Source organism: Sorex fumeus, unplaced genomic scaffold (genome assembly GCF_029834395.1).
Source record: "Sorex fumeus unplaced genomic scaffold, SorFum_2.1 ptg000072l, whole genome shotgun sequence".
NCBI classification, from domain to species: domain Eukaryota; kingdom Metazoa; phylum Chordata; class Mammalia; order Eulipotyphla; family Soricidae; genus Sorex; species Sorex fumeus.
In genome coordinates this window covers 17,519,365-17,540,280 of record NW_026606129.1, presented here as the reverse complement: position 1 = coordinate 17,540,280, position 20,916 = coordinate 17,519,365, and the positions used below count along the sequence as shown (strand labels likewise).

At 51.7% G+C, this 20,916-nt stretch overlaps 1 protein-coding gene across 2 annotated transcripts in view; it reads left to right on the top strand.

Moving 5' to 3' along the window:
* COLQ (collagen like tail subunit of asymmetric acetylcholinesterase) overlaps positions 1 to 20,916 on the top strand; it is a 59,675-nt gene that overhangs the window by 25,158 nt on the left and 13,601 nt on the right. The window contains exons 2-11 of one of the 2 annotated variants that reach the window (XM_056129853.1): positions 4,906 to 5,021; positions 5,711 to 5,812; positions 8,837 to 8,881; positions 9,173 to 9,199; positions 10,777 to 10,848; positions 13,485 to 13,547; positions 14,137 to 14,163; positions 14,701 to 14,745; positions 15,509 to 15,544; positions 19,273 to 19,353. In XM_056129853.1, the coding sequence (XP_055985828.1) occupies positions 4,906 to 5,021; positions 5,711 to 5,812; positions 8,837 to 8,881; positions 9,173 to 9,199; positions 10,777 to 10,848; positions 13,485 to 13,547; positions 14,137 to 14,163; positions 14,701 to 14,745; positions 15,509 to 15,544; positions 19,273 to 19,353 (614 nt within the window). The remainder of the gene's footprint in view (positions 1 to 4,905; positions 5,022 to 5,710; positions 5,813 to 8,836; positions 8,882 to 9,172; positions 9,200 to 10,776; positions 10,849 to 13,484; positions 13,548 to 14,136; positions 14,164 to 14,700; positions 14,746 to 15,508; positions 15,545 to 19,272; positions 19,354 to 20,916) is intronic. The other variant, XM_056129855.1, reaches the window with a different exon arrangement.

The following is a 20,916-nucleotide window of genomic DNA, read 5'->3' as shown; positions in this document are numbered from 1 at the left end:
CGGGGGGGCCTGGAATAATCCTGGCTTCTGGGCAGTTCCTGCACCCTGTGAGAGGGTAGCTCCTCCTACCTGATGTTTCCCAGGCTCTCTCCTGGCTTGCTTCCTCCCCGGTGCTCTGTGTTAGTTACCCGGTGGGCTTTGGTCGAAGGCCCGCACGCTACAGTCCCTCCACAGGCAGCCACGGTGCCGGAGGCAGCTGGGGCCAGTGCACAGGGCCAGGCCTGGCTCGGTACAAACTCATGTGTGCCTGGAGCCAGCTGATGCTTCTCTGGGCCTCAGGGACCTCATCTGTACAAAGGAGCCCGTGATGACCATCCCGACAGAGGCTCGCAGAGAGGTGGTGAGGGTAGCTGGGAAGGATGCATTTCTTTTCATTTATTTACTGGTTTGGGGTCACATTCACTCAGTACTGCTTGGGGGTTCTTCCTGACTCTGTGCTTGGGTCACTCCTGGTCACTTCTGGTGGTGCTCGGGGAACCTGTGGTGTCCAAGACCGAATCTGGCCTTCTTGGGGCCAGAAACATATTACGGCAAGTACTTAACGGCTCTTGTCTTGCATGTGGGTGACCCCGGCACCCCCTAGGGTTCCCCGATCACTGCCAGGACTGATCCCTGAGTGCAGAGTCAGGAGTAAGCCCTGAGCACTGTTGGATGTGACCCTCAAACAAACAACAACAAAAGAACCCCCTCCCCCCCCACACCACAAGCCTCCTGCTTGCAAAACCTGCACTTCGCCCACTGAGCTCTCCGGGGGCTGAGGGGATGAGTTTATATGTGGGGAGCATTTACATGGTACCGGGTAGAGAGTGAGATCGACTGATTATCAATTAGCCTAGCAGCCTGAACTGACTCGTGGATGTGAGGCTCTGTGTCAGACCCAAGGGACAAAAACTGGCTCCTGTTTCCTAGCATGGTCAGGAGGAGACAAAGAAACTGTGTCATCCCACCAATAGAAGCTAAGTGAGCAAGACTCGGTCTTAGCCTGGGAAGTCCAGGAGAGCTTCCTGGTGCAGGCAGCTGTTGCAATTCTTGAGAAATTATGAGTCTTTGGGCACTGGGCAGGACATGGAGGCACAGGGATGGGATCTAAGTGGGTGGGCCTTGAAAGCACTAGCTTAGGGCACCATGGAAGGGTCTTTTAGCCTGACCCCTTTACCCCCACCAAGGCCTGGCAAAGCAACTGAATGGACTCATGTCTAATACCTTCTGGGTCATTTCCCCTGAAGCCGTGTTCGCCTTCTCCATCTCAGACCCTGGCCCCTTTGCTCCTGCCCCTGGCATTGTCCCAGCAACCTGGTTCTCAGGCTGCTCTTCCCTCCCTCCCTCCTTCCCTCCTTCCTCCCTCCCTCCTTCCCTCCTCCCTCTCATCCTCCCTCTTTTCCTCTGTCTCCCTCCCTCCTTCCCTCCTCCCTCTCATCCTCTCCCTCCCTCCCTCCTTCCCTCCCTCCCTCTCTCCCTCCCTCCCTCCCTCCCTCCCTCCCTCCCTCCCTCCCTCTCTCTCCCTCCTTCCTTTCCTTCTCTACTCCCTTCCTCACTCCTTCCCTCCCTTCCTCCCTCTCTCCTTCCCTTCCTTCTTTCCTCTTTTCCTCTCCCTCCTCCCTCCCTCCTTCCCTCCCTGTCTTCCTGCCTTCTTTTTTTTTTTTAAATTTTGTTTGTTTGTTTTTTTTTTTTGGGACACACCCGGCAATGCACAGGGGTTACTCCTGGCTCATACACTCAGGAATTACTCCTGAGTAATTCTGGGGGTCTATATGGGATGCTGGGAATCGAACCAGGGTTGGCCGCTTGCAAGGCAAAGGCCCTACCCACTGTGCTATCACTCCAGCCCCAAATTTTTTATTTTATTAATTAATTTATTTATTTTTGGTTTTTGGGACACATCCGGCGATGCTCAGGGGTTATTCCTGGCTCTGCACTCAGAAATTACTCCTGGCAGTGCTCTGAGGACCATATGGAATGCTAGGTATCGAACCCAGGTTGGCTGCGTGCAAGGCTAATGCCCTACCCGCTGTGCTATTGCTCCAGGTCCCCAATTTTTAATTTTATAAGGTACTTCACAATATTTGATTATATTTAATATTCCAACACTATTCCCACCACCATTACACCTTCTCACCACCATATTTGAGATGTTTCCATGCCAAGCCCCAAGCCCTGTCCCAAAGCACAACTGAAATGATATATTTTGTGTCATTTGTTATGAAAAACTGCTGAAAATGCTAACCAAAAAGTACCCGTTGAGGAAACAATGTGAAATCTGTTCTATTTTGGCAGGGGCCATTAATATCTTCTTTAGGATATCAGTAACATGTTGTTAAAGGTTAAGTGATATGAAATTTCATATATACATCTGAAAATATGTATATATGCATATATCACTTAATCACTTAACTTCCCGTTAGTCATTGATTTGCTCGAGCGGGCGCCAGTAACGTCTCCATTTGTCCCCGTCGCGTGCTAGTGTAGCCCAATGGCATCTGTTCGCTCCAGGAACATGAAGGGCCTCAAACCGATCGTTCATGATCTTGACGAAGAAGTCTGACCATCTGGTAGGTGGGCGGCCACACGGTCTTTTGACATCCCGTGGAATCCAGTCAGTAACAGCTCTAGTCCAGTGGTCGTCTTTAAATCTCATTACGTGACCAGCCCATCTGATTTTCGACACCTTGGCAAATGAGACAGCATCCCTGATTCTTGATCGTCGACGGATGTCAGAACTCCGGATTTTTTCTCTCATTTGAGTGAAACGTGATATTCCAAGCATAGCTCTTTCTATTCTTCTTTGGGAGACCTGAATATATGCATATATATATTTCCCTTATGATTGGTTGCCTACTATTTGAACACCATCAAATATGGTGTGGTACTTTAGGAGAATGGATAGGGAGTGTCTTATGATGTGTTGCGCAGCCACAAATGCCACCATGTGGCCCAGGAATATGTCCACTTGTGCGTGAGGCTTGGTCCGAGCGTGTGGGGAGCGACATTGAGTGTGGCGGCGGCTGGATTGTGGAGGTTTTTGACTGTCAGTGCTGGGTCCCTTGGGGCGGGGACGGCCCTCATCCACTCCCCTCTGGGCCTTCCTTCCTTCCTTCCTTCCTTCCTTCCTTCCTTCCTTCCTTCCTTTTTAGGGAGGAGGCTAGGGCTAAACTTAGCAGTGCTCAGTGTTCACTCCTGGCTCTGCGCTCAGAGGTCACCTGTAGTGGTGCTTGAGACTCATGGACACTGTTAGTGGGATTCGTGGCTCTTGCTTCATTGTGGGGTCACATCTGGGACCAAGCATCTGGCTCCTGACAAAGTTGTGTCATAACCTCTTCAGAGCCAAAAGGAAAATCACCTTACTCCCATCTCTCTTTTGTGTTCAGAGCATCAGAGCTTCAGTGGGCGGGGTGGGGGGTGTCCAAGGCATCACTTGTGCATTTCATTCCATTGTGAGACTTCTTGTTACTGTGTTTGGCATATTGAATACTCTCGGTAGCTTGCCAGGCTCTCCGAGATGGGCAGAGGAATCGAACCCGGCTTGGCCGGCTGGCGGCTGCGTGCAAGGCAAATGTCCTGCCGCTGTGCTATCACGCCAGCCCATCTCTGCATTTCATTCCAGCACAGGAAAGATGCCTTTGAGATGTTTCTTACCCAGGGGTATGCTGGGTCTGAAATGTGAGGACCACTGACACAGGCTGGTGGAGACTATAAGTGCATGAGGAAACCTGGGGTGCTGGAGCTGACCCAAGTGCCATGCTCAGCATGGAGACTTTGGGGGAGACCCCCAGTTTCCTTCTGAGTGGAGGCAGAGCCTCAAGCACTGGGCAGACAGCATGGACAGCACTGGCCCCTGGAATGTCCTGAGTTCAGACGCTGGGGGAGGGGCGAATGTCTCCTCCCGGGGCCAGTGGTGGGCACTCCGGACTGCCACTGCCCTAACTCTGCAGGCACCTGTGTCCCGGGGGACTGAACACTGACTTTTCTGCCTGTAGACACTGACAGCAGGGTTGATGGGGTCCAGGTCCTTCCCGCATTTAGCTCAGGTGACCAGTGTCCACCAGCTTTCCAAAGGGCTAGCTGGCCCTCCCACCGTGAGGTATGAGAGTCCTGGTTCATCCTGGTGGTTCGCCTACACTTGCCACTTGTTCTTCTTCCGTTCTGTCTCCTCTGGTGGGTGTGAGTGGTGTGAGCCTAAACTCCGGAGTATAGCAGGATGGAGAGGTGAAGCTGGTTACTCGGCTGTTGTCTAGCAATGACCACCCAGGACCACCTGCGAGGCCCCTCTCCACCTTCCTGGACACCATGTCCAGCAAAGGGAGCCAGGCGGGAGCAGAAGCTCAGGCTGAGGGGGTCCTGTAAGATTCGGAAACGGGCCCAGCCAGTGCCCGGGGGTTAGCAGTCAGGTGGATGGCCAGGAGTGGAAGCACCTCAGTGTGTGTGTGTGTGTGTGTGTGTGTGTGTGTGTGTGGTGGAGGGGGCATCTTTGTTGGGACAGATGCTGGGCTGTGTTCACTCTGTAGACATTTCTGGGCCAAATCTTCTGGGCAATGTGCTGGTAGGCAAGGAAGGCTTCGACACCGAGTGCGGAGAACCCCCGCAAATGTCCAAACGTGGGTTTGAAGGAAGGTTCTGGGTCCCTCAACGAGCAATTTCTCCTGCACACCCTGGGAACAGACACGACCTGGTGGCTGCCTCTGACCCTTGGAGCAGGGCATGACACATATCATGTCAACGATGCAAAGTGACACTTCAGGGTCTGAGGAAGGAGACACAAGCCTTCTAGTGGGGTCCTTCTGCTTGTGTTCTTGAACCCTCTCATTCGGCTGGGGGGTCCCAGGCCGAGGCATCTGATGGGAGGTGAGCTGGGGGCTGCAGTACTGTCCCAGAGGCCTCCTCCACGCTGACGAGGCTCTCTCTGAGCAGCGCTTCCCGGCCTGGAGCAGAAGAAGAGAAGCAGCCACAGAATCTGCTGCCGGCTGACGCCCCCGCCGCCCCCCTTGTTCCCACCGCCGCCGTTCTTCAGAGGGGGCCGCAATCTGGTGAGTTGGAGGGGGTCATGAGAGGATGGACATAGGACTCCTCGGGGCCCACCCCAGGGTCCCACCCCAGCTCCCCTGTCCTGCCAAGGTTTTCTCTGCCAGAATCTTCTCGGAGGGAATCTGCCATTGACTCTCAGGCCACAGGCTGGAGGCTGGACTATGGACATTTTGCGGCTTCCTTCCTTCCATGGTCTGAGCATGGTTGGTGGCTCAGAGGGAGGGTGCAACTCGTGAGGCCCTGGGTTTGACCCCTGGGGCTGCAGGCAGAAGTGAAGACGCACGTAAATAACGCACATTCTACTCTGCTGACGTAGGAAAGTCTTAGGGAGAAAGACTGTCTCAGGCATTTATATCCCTGGTGCCTGTCGACATGATCCAGTTTGAGGCGGCCTCTGCATTGTGGCAGCGTGGCCTGTGTGGGCGACCGGCCTTTGTCTGGTCTCTGAGGGACAGTCCTGCTCGGGACGTCAGGCCCAGGACCCCCAAGCGGTCATGACATCTGTCATGTGCTCAAGTCAGGTGCAGCCCCAGAGCAGAGGTGAGGTCAGAAACTGGCGGCCTTTGTGGGGTGCCCGCGGAGTGTTGGGGGCCCTCCTGTCACAGAGTAGATTGGTCCGGAGCCAGGGGGGCGTCTAACCCTCCTCTGTCCCCCAAGTCTGACCTGTGACTTGCTTCAATTCGCTTTGGAGCTTCTCTCCTCAGACCTGAAGAATCTCATCCTGGAGCTTGAGTCCACGCAGACCCCATGCGCACGTGGATCGCTGAGCTCGCCCGGGCCCCCGGGCCCCCAGGTGGGTGCTCTGCACCAAGCCCCCTCCACTGCCTCCTCTGGTGGGCAGGGAAGCCCTTTTCTGCAGGATCAGAGATTTCCTCCCTGGCGAACTCCCCTCCTCTTCTCACGCTCCTGCCTTCACTTCCTCCTAGTGTGTGTGTGTGGGGGGGGGGATTTGTCGGGGCTAATCACGACCCTTTTGGTCTGATCTGAGGGGAGGGGGTGACTGGCATGAGGTGCTGTAGCGGTTATTATAACTATCAGATATAATAATCGACCCGGGTTCAATTCCCAGAATTCCATATGGTCCCCCGAGCACCGCCAGGAGTAACGGACTTGGTGACGGCCAGTTGCCCCTTAGGTGACCTCTGACCTCACCCAGGGGAGCTTGTATTTCGGGTAGGAAAGTAGATGCAGAGCAGAGCTTGTTGAGCTCATGTAGACTCAGGGCCCAGCTACCATGTGGTCCCCCTGGCCTGCCAAAGCTCAAGTCTTAGGCCTGAGAAAGGATTTTCTACACCATCCCGAGTCCCCCAGATCCACCGCTCCCTTCGGGGAGAACTCCATGGGTCTGGTCTTCTGGACCTGCCATGGGGAGGAAAGGACACCTCGAAGCCCAGAAGTTTCCCCTAATGCTATAGGAGTGGTGTGTCCCCTCCTGGTCACCTGTGGTAGCTGCCAATCATGGGCAAATTGAAAGACAAAGGCACCCCATCTTATGCTTAACAGTATCTTAGCTGGCTCACCCAGCTGGCCCACTCTCCTCAGCCCCGATATTGGTGCCCTCAGCTTCTTCCAGCCCCAACTCCCCCCTCCCAGAACTCCTCCACCAGAGGTCCTGCTCTCCGGCTCTCCCCAAGGCCCCTCTCTGTCCCTCAGAATGTCATCTGCTGCCCCCTTAGCAAAGCCTTCCTCACCTCACCATGTCATCGCCCCAGTGGCCACTTCAGTCCTCTGAGGGATTTCCCCTTCTGCTCATGTTGCCTCATCAGTGCTGTTGCTGCTTTCTCTGTTGTTTTTTTTTGTTGTTCTTTTTTTTTTTCTTTTTGGGTCACACCCAGAGATGCACAGGGGTTACTCCTGGCTCATGCACTTAGGAATTTACTCCTGGCGGTGCTCGGGGGACCAAATAGAATTCTGGGAATCAAACCCGGGTCGGCCGTGGCAAGGCAAACACCCTACCTGCTGTGCTCCAGCCCTGCTGCTCTCTCTTTTCCTCCCCCCTGCCTTCATGCTTCGGGATAGGGCTTGGCCAACTGTGGGCCCATCTCTGACAGACCCCAGGGTTTCTTTGGCAATGAAGAAATAGGGATTTGCAGGAGGCCAGAGCTTGTTCTCCGTGTTTTACTGTGCAGAAGCAGGGGCTGGTGAAAGGTGAGGGCTTGAACCTGAGCCCAGGGTAGGCAGCTCAGGACAGAGTCACAGCCTGATGGAGGGGGGTAGGCTCATTCATGGGGTTCAGAGGTATCTGTTGAGACCCCCAGTGCTCTGAGAACTGAGCGGGGCACCTGGCGGGACTTTGCAGCACTTGGTTCCAGATGAAGTTGGTGGGAGACATGGGGACCCAGGGGGACAGTAGCCTCCACACAGAATGCACTAACCACCTCCTACTTGGCCTGGCTCTCCTCCCCAGGGAAGTTCCTGGAGACAGAGGACAGGCAATGTCCAGCATGAGCATGAGCATGGGTGTGGACACCAGGGTTCCCCCAGCCCCACCAGGCAGCTGTTACTGCAACCGAGACCCACTAGATTCCCACAACCTGGAAATTGGTTCCCGCCTCCTGAGTTCTTGGGGAGCTGAGACCCCAGGCAGGAGTGAGGGATCCCTCTTGGCAGTGATTTTAAAAATCACTCCTGACCTCCACCTGGATGCTCCAGGCTCTACCCTTGAGAGAGGAATTTCAGAAGGAGATGAAAGTGAATAACATAGCTTGATTGAGAAAATAAGAAGGGAGAGAGAGACAGAGACAGACAGACAGATAGACACACACACACACACACACACAGAGAGAGAGAGAGAGAGAGAGAGAGGAGAGAGAGAGAGAGAGAGAGAACACAGACTTCTTCAGAGGGGAGAGAGCCCCAAGAAGGAAAACAAAATCTCACACCCCAAGTTGAAATGTCAACGGCCCCAGAGTGGAAACATCCCCTTCTTCTTGCTTTTGCAAGTCGTTATGGAGTTTCTCCCAAACTGTCCCAAAGGGACTTTCTATGTGGTAAGAGTCTGTTGTTAGGCTGTTGTCAAAGGGAGAGACAGAACTTTGGGGGGAGAGTTTTCTTTAACATTTGAGGGCCTTTTATTCCAGCTGAAGTTTCTCCTCCTCTGGGCTAGCACTGGTGTCATTTGCAGTTTTATCACACCCCAATTCCAGCATCTCCAAAAAGGGACCCAGCCTTCATGCTTTGGGGCTGGTGATAGGGGAACTTCAATAGTTCTTGTCTTGGCTTTGTAAGAATTTTATTTTTTGCATTCTGGGTCATACCCTGTGATGTTTGGGGGATTACTCCTGGCTCTGCACTCAGGAATTACTCTTGGCTGTGCTTGGAGGACCATATGGGATGCTGGGGATTGAATCGGGGTCAGCCGCATGCAAGGCAAATGCCCTACCCGCTGTGCTATCGCTCCAGCCACTCTTCGCATTTTTTAAAAGAGGATCTCTGTGGCCCACCATGGAACCATGGAACTCCCACTGGGCTTCCACCGCATCCCTTCCCTTCTGGCAAATGGCCTTACCTCCAGACCCACCAACTGCTCCCCCAGAACATGCGTGTGTGGGAGGGATGAGTATCGGGGAGTCCCCGTGTACCAGCAGGACAGCCTCCCTCCAGAATGCTCAGAGAGAGCCAGAAAAGAAGGGAATGGAGGGGAATTGGGGGCTGGCGGGTGGCGAGAGTCCCGGGCGGTGTCCCTAGGCCCTGAATCTCAGCAAGACCAGAGAGCTCAGGGATGCAAGAGGCCCCCAGCACACAGCCCCCAGCCCCCCTGCAGCCCTGTCTCGGTTTTAACTGTGCCTGCTCTCTGCTTCTTATCGTGACTCTGCAGGGTCCACCGGGCCTACCTGGCAAGACAGGACCCAAAGGAGAAAAGGTAGGAGGCCCCACTTTCTCCAATCGCGCCTTCCTTCGGGGGGGACTTTCTGCCTATGTCCTGGGCAGGGTGCTGGGGAGTTCCCTGGCCCCCGGATGGGGGGAACCCGGGTTTTCCCACTGCTCCCGCTGCAGGGCTGGGAGGTCCAGCAGCTCTGTCTGGAAGGCGTGGGGGAGTCTCCGGCCTCGCCAGCCCCAGGCTGCTGCCCACTCGCTGCCCCCCACTCAGCCCTCTGCTTCCAGAACGTCTGTTCCTGAGCAGCCTCCGCTGACCTGTCTTCTCCACCCACAGGGGGAGCTCGGCCGGCCTGGGAGGAAGGTAGGGTGCTCGTGCCTCCGGTACACACACACACACACACACACACACACACACACACACGGCAGGCTGGGCAAGGGGACATGAGGGTGCAGGGCGGGGGAGTTGCCATCTGCAGAGACCAGCAGGGGGCCGCTCTTGCTGCTGACTTAAACACCCCCAACCTCAAACCTTCCCTCCCTGACACCTCTCAGAGATCCAAACTCTCCTCCGCCCCAAATGTGTGGATTAAACAGCATGCAGGGCCCGAGCGGGCAAAAACCAAAACGTTTTGGCTTTGAGGCCCTGCATAAGTCAGGGGGCATTTCTATAAGGTCACAGGCACCCAGAGTGACCCCAAGACAGGAATCCAGGCTCCCCCAGAAGCCAGGGAGAGCCACTTGCTGCGGTTTCTGGGAAGTAGCCCTGAACTTCTAGCGCTCAGGGAGAGAAGGAAGTGCCCAACGTTGGCCAAGAAAAAGGTTTATGGTAATCAACAGAAATGGACATTTTTTTTTCCTGACTCAATGTTTTTGTCATCAGTCGCTCTCAATCAGAGGCTCAAACCAACCCTGGTGAAGTGAATGTCCAAAGCGTTGGGGACAGGTGACACCTGGAAAGGAATCCAGGATGTTTCCTGGGCTGTGGGCTAACTGGGGCCAGGGTGGATCATGGTGTCTGCCTGGCATATGGGTGCCGAGCCTGGCAACCCGATGCACAGACCAGTCTAGGGCTGGGTGGCGCCTGCCCCATCTCCAGCTGGCCCAGCAGGTCAGTGCCTGTGGAGGTCAAGCTGGATGCTAAGTTCCTCTTGCTCTTGTAGTATTTGCCTTTCCAGGGCTCCCGGCTGGGGTTAGACAGGAAGCAGAGACAGACAAGTGAATGAATGAAGGGCACAGTCTCTAGAAAAATTGAATGAACAGAGTAGTATTTGGATGCTGTGGGGTCTGGAGAAGAAGCCCAGTGTGGTCATAGGGCCCAGGGGACCAGCCAGCCTCTCCCTCAAGCCCCAGGGAGCTGTGAGCATCATGGGACCCGTCCCGGGGATGAGGGAGTCAGGCAGTTGGCTAAGGGAAGGGGAGGCACACAGAGTGCGTGACCTGTGGACAGGGGACAGGAATGAGTGCCACCCCAGGAAGGTCCCACAGGGCAGGGGGACATGCTGAACAAAGATCTGGAGGGTGCACCATCTGCTCCTGCTCCCCAAACCTCCTCCTATCCCACTCCACATCACCCCCTTGGGAAGAACCTACTGGAACACAGGAGACATTTGGGTGGGTGGGGGTGATAAAGATATAACCGAAATCCAAATCAGACAAGCCCTTCCTCACAACATCAGAGTCTCTTGGCTAATGAACATGTGTACGTGGACACCCCTAAGTAATAGACAGTGGCTCCCCAGGAGTTCACTTACCGCCCCCTCACCCCACACAGCCCAACTTTCTTCCTAGGTTCTTTCTTAGTTCAGGGGAAGGAAAAGGATACGGATCTGAGAGCTCCCAGAGAGATCCCTGGCATCTCTCTGGGCCCCAGAGAGAAGTCTTATATCTTCAAGGAGTGGACCAACCAGTTGTATTGACTTCTATTCTTCCCTTTTGAAGGGGAGACCTGGCCCCCCGGGTGTTCCTGGTGCGCGTGGGCCTGTGGGAGGACCTGGCCCTGAAGGACCCAGGGTAAGTGTGGCCTGTGCTTGTGGCTCATGTTGGGGCAGGAGGAACCTAGAGAAATGTATTTCCTCAGGTCAGGGAGGAAGACACGTACAAGATGGCCCAGAGGGGCCCCCAGAGAATCCTCCCCCTTAGTAATGGGGGCTACTCCCCTCCTTTGCTCTGCAAGTGACCATGTTATATCAGGGTACTGAGGGGACTTGTAATGTGGAAGCTGTTGGCCTATAGTGCATCAGGCAGGGGGGAAGGAAAGAGGGGTGGGTGTGGGCAGGGTGGAATGATTGAAATCCTGTGTCCAGGATTCACCTCTGAACCCCCTTTTTAAATCCGGTGATGGGAAGCTAGCCCATTCACCCCTAGCTTTGCTGGCCAGACATAGCAATGTCTGGGATCGTGACTGGGAAATTAGACTTAGAAACTGAACACATGGACGGCAGGACAAGGCAGGTGAAGTTACTGAGACAATTTTTTTTTCTTTTTGGGTCACACCCGGCAATGCACAGGGGTTACTCCTGGCTCTGCACTCAGGAATTACCCCTGGCGGTGCTCAGGGGACCATATGGGATTCTGGGAATCGAACCCAGGTCGGACGCGTGCAAGGCAAACGCCCTACCCGCTGTGCTATTGCTCCAGCTCCTACTGAGAGAATTTAAAAAAGTATTATTGTTGTTATTATTTCATTTATTTATTTGGGTGCTCAGGAGTCTTCGGGGCTGCACCAGGTGGTTATGTAATACTGGAGATTGTTTTTGGTTTTTTTTTTTGCCTTTTGGGTCACACTTGGTGATGCTCAGGGATTAAGTCCTGGCTCTGCACTCAGGATTTACTCCTGGATGTGCTCAGGGGACCATATGGAATGCTGGGGATCAAACCCAGCACATGCCACATCCAAGGCAAACGTCCTACCTGCTGTACTATTACTCCAGCCCCAGTGCTGGGGATTGAACAAGGTCAGCGGTTGGAGGCCGGAGCCATAGTTCAGCACAGGGTGGTCATTTTCCTTCCACAGGGCCGATCTGAATTTGATTCCTGGCAGTCCCTATGGTCCCCTGAGCACAGCCAGGAGTGATTCCTGAGTGCAGAGCCAGGAATAACCCTGAGCATCGCTGGGTGTGACCTCCGCCCCCAAAAGCCAAAATAAAATAAAATAAAATAAAGAACCAGGTTGGTTGCATGCACCAACATGTGCCCAGCCGTTCCCTTTTGAAAGCTGCTGGCAGGTGCTGAGCTGCCCACAGTCGCACTTGCCAGATGTGGCTGTTAGGCCACAGAAGTGGAGCTGGGATCACTGAGGAACGGGATTTACACTTTTAACTAACTCCTAAGCTCGAATTAAGAACAAGCAAACTTTAATTGAGCTATCAGAACATATCTATGCATGTTTGAACAACTTTGTCTGAATCTAATTTTTAAAGTGACACATTTTATGGGCTGGAGTGATAGTATAGAGGATAGGGCACTTGCCTTGCACGTGGTCCACCTGGGTTCGATCCCCAGCATCCTGTATGGTCCCCTGAGCAATGCCAGGAGTAATTCTTGAGTGCAGAGCCAGGAGTAACCCCTGAGTTCCTCTTGCCTGGGAAGCAGCTCTGCAGCCATGTGACTCTCAGTCCTGATGGGGCCTTAGGTGAAGATGGTGCATCACTAGCTGTGGCCCCAAACAAGAAAGATACATTTTAATGAAATCTCAATATAGATCAAATATTTGGGATAAACACTTAACACTTGAATGCAGACAAAATCTAAATGCAAAAGCCACAATTTCCAGATACTTATCGTGCAAAAGATAGTATTAATCATTTTATATTGGTTGTGTGTCAACATATATTAGATGACATTAATTAGATGTGATAAAATGAGCCATGAAGATAAAATTCACCTGTTTCATTTTATTTTTAATGGGACTGCTAAAGAAATGGAAAGTTAAGCACATGCCTGGCTTTCATAGTTTTGGTTTGCTTTTGGTTCTTTTGAGTCACATACAGCTGTGCTCACAGTTTGTTCCTGGTTCTGTGCTCAGGGGTCACTCCTGGTGAGACTCCAGGGGGACCATATGGGGTGCCAGGGATCAAATCCATGTTGACTTCATGCAAGGCAAGACCCTACCCACTTTACTATCTCTCTGGGCCCTTGAATTTTATTTAAGTACCCAGAAAGCTGGGAGTTCCCAGAGCAAATCATTGCGAGGGGAGGCATTGCCCACCCATCTTCACCTCTCCCTGAGGTCCCATCAGGAACTGATAGTCACATGACTGCAGAACTGCTTCCCAGGAGGAAGTGTCTGGAGGTGTCTGAAGCGCCCGTCCCCCCCCTCCCCCCCCCCCACACCAGGCAAGGCTGATGAAGTTCTCTGGGGTGCCCGGTTCTCTCCTCCATGTCTTATAGCCTTCTCTGGGACACAGACAAGCACCTGTCCCTTCTCTGTGTCAAGTCCTTGTTTCATTTGAAGACCTGTTTGCCTCAAACAATTTCATTTCATATTTAATCCCAACCGCGGGGGTTAAGTGTAGATGTGGTGCTTGGTCGCCTGGGAATCAGCAAAGAGAGTTTGGAGGCCCCGGAGTCATCAGCGCGCCCTGCCCTGACTTTGTTTCTCCGGGAAATGTCACAATGGGTCTCTCTGTGCTTCGGATTCCCTCCAGGGTGAAAAGGGTGACCCGGGCAGGATGGGCTTGCCAGGCTCCCGAGGACCAGCGGGCTCCAAGGTCAGTGCTGGGGCCAGTCAGTGCCCAGTTCCTGCTCAGGGTCTGGAGTAGGGGCAGGGACAAGGGGGGCAAGAGGGGCTGCTGTCCTGGGCTGGGTGATGGCACAGACGTTGGAACAACGGGTCTGGGGGCGCGTGCTGCAGTCTGGGAGGGGGCCTTGGGACACCACAGATGCTGTTCTCCTGGGCAGTCTGGATAAGCGAAGCATGTGGAAATCCTTGCTCCTGTCTTCAAACAGTGCATGTGTGTGCGTGTGTGTGTTGTCTGTGTGTCTGTGTCTCTCTCTGTGTCTGTATGTCTCCATGTCTCTGCGTGTCTCTGTCTTTGTGTGTCTCTGTGGACATCTGTAGGTGTCTGTGTGTGTCTGTGTGTAGGTCTTAGGCATCTGTGTGTGGGTAGAAAAAAACCAAAGCTCCTTTCAGGCCCGCCATGTAAACCCAGCCCTCAGGGATGCCTTCACATGTACAGCCACACCTTCACTAAGGTGTGTGATGCCATCTGGACCCCCATTAGGGGATCCTTCCATGCAGGCAGCATGCCCAGAGGCCTGGTGGCACCCACTCTAAATGCACCTTCTGCTTTATTTCAGGGCTACCCTGGATCCAGAGGGGAAAAGGTTTGTGCTTGTCTTCCTGCTGGCCAGGTTCTGATGCGGGGAGGCAGCTATCAGCATTGGGGTGACCATTCTGAGCTAGCCCTGGCCTTTCTGTGGTCAGAGAGAGTGGCAAGGTGTCTCCAGTGGCAGGGCCAGTGGGTAGGGAGGGCAATCCTCATGTGCAGTGGCTGAGCCAGTGTTAGGGAGAGCCCCACCTCTCTGGGGGTGCCGCAGTCATGGAATTCTCCTGACATTACCCCCAGTTCCACGTGACATAGCCTTCTGGGTCCCCCAGAAGAAGACAAGACAGGAGGTCCCTAGCCAGACCTGGGCATCCAGTTCCTAGAGGCAGGGAGAGGATCCATCCCAGAATGCCCTGCGAGTAGCCCAAAATCGATGCCAGAAGTCTTTGGGCTCTAGACAGAGGGGCACCCCCAAATCCTCTGTTTCTTTGCCTGTCCGTGAGGGTGCTGCTTTAGGAGTTAGGCTCCGGTTTCAAAGACCCCTATTTCTCCCTGGGCCTTCACTCACTGACTCTTCCCTGTGTTTTCCTTCCAGGGATCCAGAGGTGAAAGGGGAGACCCAGGTTCCAAAGGAGAAAAGGTAATGGGCCACATGTCAGGTCATGACCAATAAGAAACTCTGGCCCGGTGTCCAGGTGTTTCATTTCTGGAGAGCAATTGGGTAGTCGATGCACTTTCCTAAATATTCACATATGAAGAGGAGGCCAAATCTTTGGCAATAAGAAAGGCCAAGAATGGGGCCAGAAAGATAGTACAGGGATTAAGGGCCTTGTGTGCAGCTGACCTGAGTTCAAATCCCTACACCACATATGATTTCCCTAGCACCACCAAGGGTCACTCCTGGGCACAATGCCAGGAGTAGTCCCTGAGACCCCCTCCTACAAAGCAAACACGAGCCTGGGGAAATATTATGGAGTGTGACAGGCAATTTTTTAAAAATTAAAAAAAAAAACAAGGGCTGGAGTGATAGCACAGTGGGTAGGGTGTTTGGCTTGCACGTGGCCAACCAGGGTTCGATTCCCAGCATCCCATATGGTCCCCCGAGCACTGCCAGGAGTAATTCCTGAGTGCAGAGCCATGAGTGGTCCCTGTGCATCACCAGTATGACCCAAAAAGCAATAAATAAATAAAAACCAAAGAAACAAAACAACAACAAAATACCCACAATGCTGCTTTCCTGAAAGTGTGGAAAGGCAAGACCGCACTGGAAGAGGGTGTCCGAGGTGGGGGTGGAGGGAGGGAGGCGAGTGCTGACTGTCCGCCAGGGCAGGTAGGGGATGTGGGTGACTACGGCCTTTTGGGGGCTGGCCCACAGCTCACTGGGCATGGGGGTCTCTTCACAGGGCTTCCCTGGAGCTCCCGGCATGCTGGGGCAGAAAGTAAGTACTGAGAGCAAGTGAGCAAGACCCCTGGAGCACAGAGCTCTGCCTTCCCAGGGAAGGTTCTGCACTACAAGAGGAGTGAGTGGCCCTCTGCGTGGTGAGCAGGTAGCACGAAGGTCGCCTCCATCCAGCTGAGCGCAATGTGTCTGTTTATGGTAATACGCAGCAGTGGGTGGCAGAGAGAGAGGACACGTGGGTTGGGTTCAGCATCACATGGATGTGTTGGGCAAGCCCCCTGCCCAGGCACATACGTGGGAATAAGTATCCCCCTAAGCACTGCTCTGCAGGTCTAGATCCCCTCCCTGCCCCCGGCAGGGGTGGACTCACATGCATCTTTGGCTTGATGCCCATACTCAGCTTCTCCTCCAGGGGCTCATGCATTACTGACTACAAAACTTGATTTAGCTAGGTGACAGCAAACACTCAATTATTTTGTGGGCTTTTTTTGGAGGGTAGGGGGCGTGTGATCACACCCAGTAGTCTAATTTAGAGTCTAATTCTCAGGTCTGGACCAGGGGATCACTCCTGGCATGATCTGCGGAACATATGTGGTGCTGGGGATTGAACCAGGGTTGGCTGCATGCAAGACCAGCACCTTAACTCCTGTACTATCTCTCCGGACCACATCTGTTAATTAACTTTTGTTTGGGGGCCACACCCAGCAGTGCTCAGGGGCCACACCTGGTTCTATGTTCAGGGACCACTCCTGACCATGCCTGGGGGACCATATGCAGTGTCCGGATATGATCTAGGGGTCCGGCAGCCACCTGCTAGAGAAGCACCTGGATGTTTATTCTAGCTCTCTGTCCCTCCATTTATCATTTGCCTAGTTTGATTTTTTAAATTTGGTTTGATAGAATTTTATGCTTATCTTGCTTAGGCTGCATAAGGAAGGAGCTAACTGTTAGGTTAGGAAAAAGTACTTTGTAAGCAATAGTAGTATGGCATGCAAATAAGACAATTGTTGGTGTGACAACTTATTTTGGGGAACTCTTCTTCAGAGTTAAGGCGTGGGGAAGAGTTGAGGAAGAGTCAGGGGTGGGATAGAGACGAACAAATCCTCTTCAAACTGGGTGAAGCTGGTTCCAGCCCCGGTATAATGTTAACATGAGCCATTGTTACTCTCTCCTTAGCTTCAGATTTTTTGGTGGGATTTTTCCCCTCTATTTGTTTTGTACCATACCTGGAAAATGCTCAGGGCTTTTTCCTGGGTCTTCATTCAGGGATCACTCCTATCAGGATTCAGGGAGCCATATAAGGTCCCAGGGATCAAACTTGGGTCAGCTACCTGCTAGGCAAGTGCCTTCCTTGCTGTGCTCTCAGATCCCTCTGAGTTCAGAGTCCAATGGTCTGCAAGCAGGCAAACCCTTTCTTAGAATTCTGATTTATTGTTCTCTCTCACTTTCACCTGAAAGCGTCAGAAAAACAATTTTTATCTGGGTTTCTTCAGTCAGTGAAAGGAGGTGATTTAAATAACTTCAGTCATCTGGCATTAATTTATTATAACTGGCCACTGCCTTCACTTGCAAAAACCTCTGTTTCTGCCAACTTAGATGTAATATTAGGTTAGAGGGAAAGAGCTTAATCATATAAATTATGAAAGGAAACACTGAAAGAGAAGAATTTATATTACTTATAAATATTTAGGCTAGCTTTCATTCAGTGCAAGGGAAGATCAAAGAATAATAAATTACTGAGAAATTAAGTGTGGCAGCTTCTTTGCTTCACTGGGTTTTGCCCTGAGCATTCTCTTGCCCTTGTATGGCAGGATGTTTTAAGGCAGGCCTGATATGATAACCATAATTAGGTCTTAGGAGAGAAATTAGATCAAGAAATTACTGGCTCCCTCCAGCTGATGAAGAGAAGGGCCACACTTCCTTCTGACAACCTTAAAAAAATGTTGTTTATGTTGCTGTCTGTTCTCAGCCAAACAGGACACTCCTTCTCACCCCCCCCCCCCCCCCACACACACACAAAGAGCCAAGAAAAATCGTGCCAATATTTCCACAGGCATGAAGAATTCCTCATATCTGTTCTCTTTTTCTTTAGAATTTTTTTTTCCTTTTTCTTTAGAATGTTGAAGGACTCAGCCGGTTGGGAAAAATCATAGGTTTAAAGACAACTGGTGGGGAGGTAAATTGTTGATGGCTTGGATAAGCACAAATTCCTTCCATTGGCTTAGCAGATAACTTCTGAGACTGATGCTTGATCCTGAACATTCATTGGAATTTTCCATGATATTATACCTTCTCTGACTGTGGAAAAACCCACCGGGTGTTTCTTGTTCTCTCCAATCTGGTGGGCAGACCCTACCCACCCATGGAAACCCTCCTGGTTGCTTTTGCTAATCTAGTAGCAATCTATAAGCAAAGCTTTTGCTTGTCTAGGTGGTGTGTTTTGAGCACCATAAGGAGGACTGATGGTGCAAACCACGCCCTGCAGTTTTGTGATCCGAAGAAATAGCACAAGGGGCTGAAGAGAGCTCAAGGGACTGCCCCAAGCACTGCAGGGAGCAGTCATTGAGCAACAAGCCAGGAGTATCCCCAGAACATGGCTGAATGTGCCCCCCAAACCAAGAAAAGAAAGCAAAAAAGAAAAGAAGTAGCATGTGGTTCAGAATCCTGAACCCACAGGAGACAAATCTAACCAAGAAATGGGTTTTAACTGAAGGTTGGTCTTATGCCACGGGATTCTGCATTTGGTTCTAGCAGTTCAAAGTAGGGCTTCTCAGCCAGGAATGAACTGCTTTGCCTTCCAGGTCTCTTACCATAATTAAATTGAGAAATGTTTGAACATCTCTCTGGAACTTCTCTACCCAGAGGGTTCTTAATATCACTGAACTGGAGTGAAATAGAGAGCGCTCAAACTGGGTTTTACTGAAGAGGGGGGAAGGAATAAGTCACGTCAAGTTAGGGTTCTGAATTAAATGAGCAGAAATGGTCTAATGATGACAGTTATCAAAATGACAGATGACTAAATCAAGTTGACAGTCCTTCAGAAACCTATAGATTTGAATTTGGATGCAAAGCAGAGCCTGGGGGCGGGGACAGCACAGTGGTGAAAGCACAGGCCTAGGAGTCACCTACCCTGGGTCCAAGTCCTGGAATCATATGGTCCCCTGAGCACCACGGGGAGAGATGCCAGAGGTCTCTAAGTATCACTGGGTATGGTCCTGGAGGTCTCCAGCACTGCCAGGGTGGCCCAAACACCACCAGCATTGCAACAGGTGAGCATCACTGCATCCCTTGCACCAAACCAGGACCCAGGCAGCCAAGAATCACTGGAGGGACCCCTGGACCTTCTTGGGAGGACTGATTGGGAGGCTCTCCTCCTCCAAAAAGAAACAAAACAAACAAACAAAAAGAGCAAAGCACATGATAAGATTTTAACTGAAAGAGAAAGTGTTCTCCCCACTTCCCCCCCATAGTTTTGTCATTCAAGGCACACAGTCTCCGAAATAGGCAAACTCCTCAACTTTGACCATTCTACAGGGCAATTTGGGACACCAAAATATGTCTCCCCATATATACCCACCCCAGGTAGCCCTCCACTTTCTTCCTCTCCTCTGACAAATCTGACTTCTTTCCCATGACCCATAACCTTCATCTCCTAGAGCAGCTGCTCGGGAGAGATTCTGAATGACCAAGTGCATTATCCCATGGCCAGTGATGGTCTTCCCTCTGCTTCGCAGGCCCTAATTCCCCTCTCAATTCACTTCTTTCCAGGGGGAAATGGGCCCAAAGGGGGAGCCTGGGATAGCAGGACACCGGGGGCCCACAGGAAGACCAGGAAAACGAGGCAAGCAGGTAAGCATCCCCAGGATTCCTGTAGGCCTGGGTGGGGGGTGGAGAGTGGGCAGTCAGGAGCGTCCCTAAGGCAGGGTCCAGAGTGAAGGGGGAAGAAGCACACCCCTCTGAGAGCTCCTGAATTCTCTCAGTGAAAATTTTGAGGTGGGGCTGGAGCGATAGCAACAGTGAGTAGGGTTGCATGCGACCAAACTGGGTTCAATCCCCAGCATCCCATATGGTCCCCCTGAGTCCTTCCAGGTGTGATCCCTGACCACAGAGGCCAGAAGCAAGCCCTGAGAACTGCCAAGAATATAAAAATTTAAAAAAGGCTTTGAGGCAGGCTTAGAGGATGCACTTCTGGTTCCTCCAAGGCCAGAAGTGAGAGTAGCTGGTGGGTTTGTGAGGACAGGTCTGTCCTAAGCAGAGTAATGAGGAGTGGAAACAGATTCTTCTGATTCATGCAGAAATCCCCCCTTTGTCTCCATGCTTCAGACTCAAAGGAGTTTTAGAAAACAGCACAGCTCCTCCCTGCTGACCCAGGATCTTCCGTGTCTCACTGGGCCCCTCAACCCCCCTTGCAGGCCTCCAATTTGTAAGCGACCCTTCACGACACTATTAAGGGCCGAGGGCAATGGTTCTTTCTAGCTCCCCTGAACCACAGGCTGGTGTGTTCAGAGCAGGGGCCACGAGAGGGGAAGGAAGGAGGGAGGGATGGTAGCCTTGGCTGGCTTCAGAACTCTCCCAAGCACCATCTTTCTTGTCCTGCACAGGAATTTCTGAAGGCTCTGCTCTTTTAAAATTTTTTAACTTGGGGGTGTCTGTTGGCTTTTTTTACTCCTATCCCATTAGAAATAGACAATTCTCACAGAAACCTAGGAAATTATAAAAAATAGAAGTGAAAGCATCATCTGAAGAGACCACACCCAGCTATCAACATGTTGCCATTTTTCTATCTTTTGTGAACTTTCTAGTTGTTTGTTTCATTCATATCCAAGATACAGTCATTGTGTTGTCAACTAACTTAAACTTAGACATGCACATTTTTGCTTATTATTGTAAATATTCATGAAGCATGTAAATATTCATGAAGCCCTATATTTTAATGAGCAGATTTTTTGGGACAAAAGCAGCTCATAAAATGATATATAACTCTTGAGAGGTGAAATTATTTGGGCACAAAGGTTTTTTTTCCTGTTTTCCTATTTCATGGTTAGGCTAGATTGATGGTTTCCAGCTGCCTGTCAATCACCTGAGTGTGAGTGATCTTATTCTCTGTTCCAAGTAAATGGCTTAAGTCCATCTCTCAGTATTTCATTGCCTAGGTTTCTAAACTAGGTTTAGAAACAGAAGGCAAAAAGGGGGAAAACTTTATAAAACAAAAATGATCCTACCCTACAAGAACTGTTGGCTTCTGTTCTACTTCTTTTCTTGCACAGTATCTGTACTTTTCCTGGTCAAGACAACAGCAAAGATTGCTGCTTCCTGGTTCTGCTGGGAATGATATACTTTTGCCATCATCTTAAAAACAACCCCAAAATCCTACCTGTGACTTTAAGAAAGTTTTGGAAATAAGTTCAATTC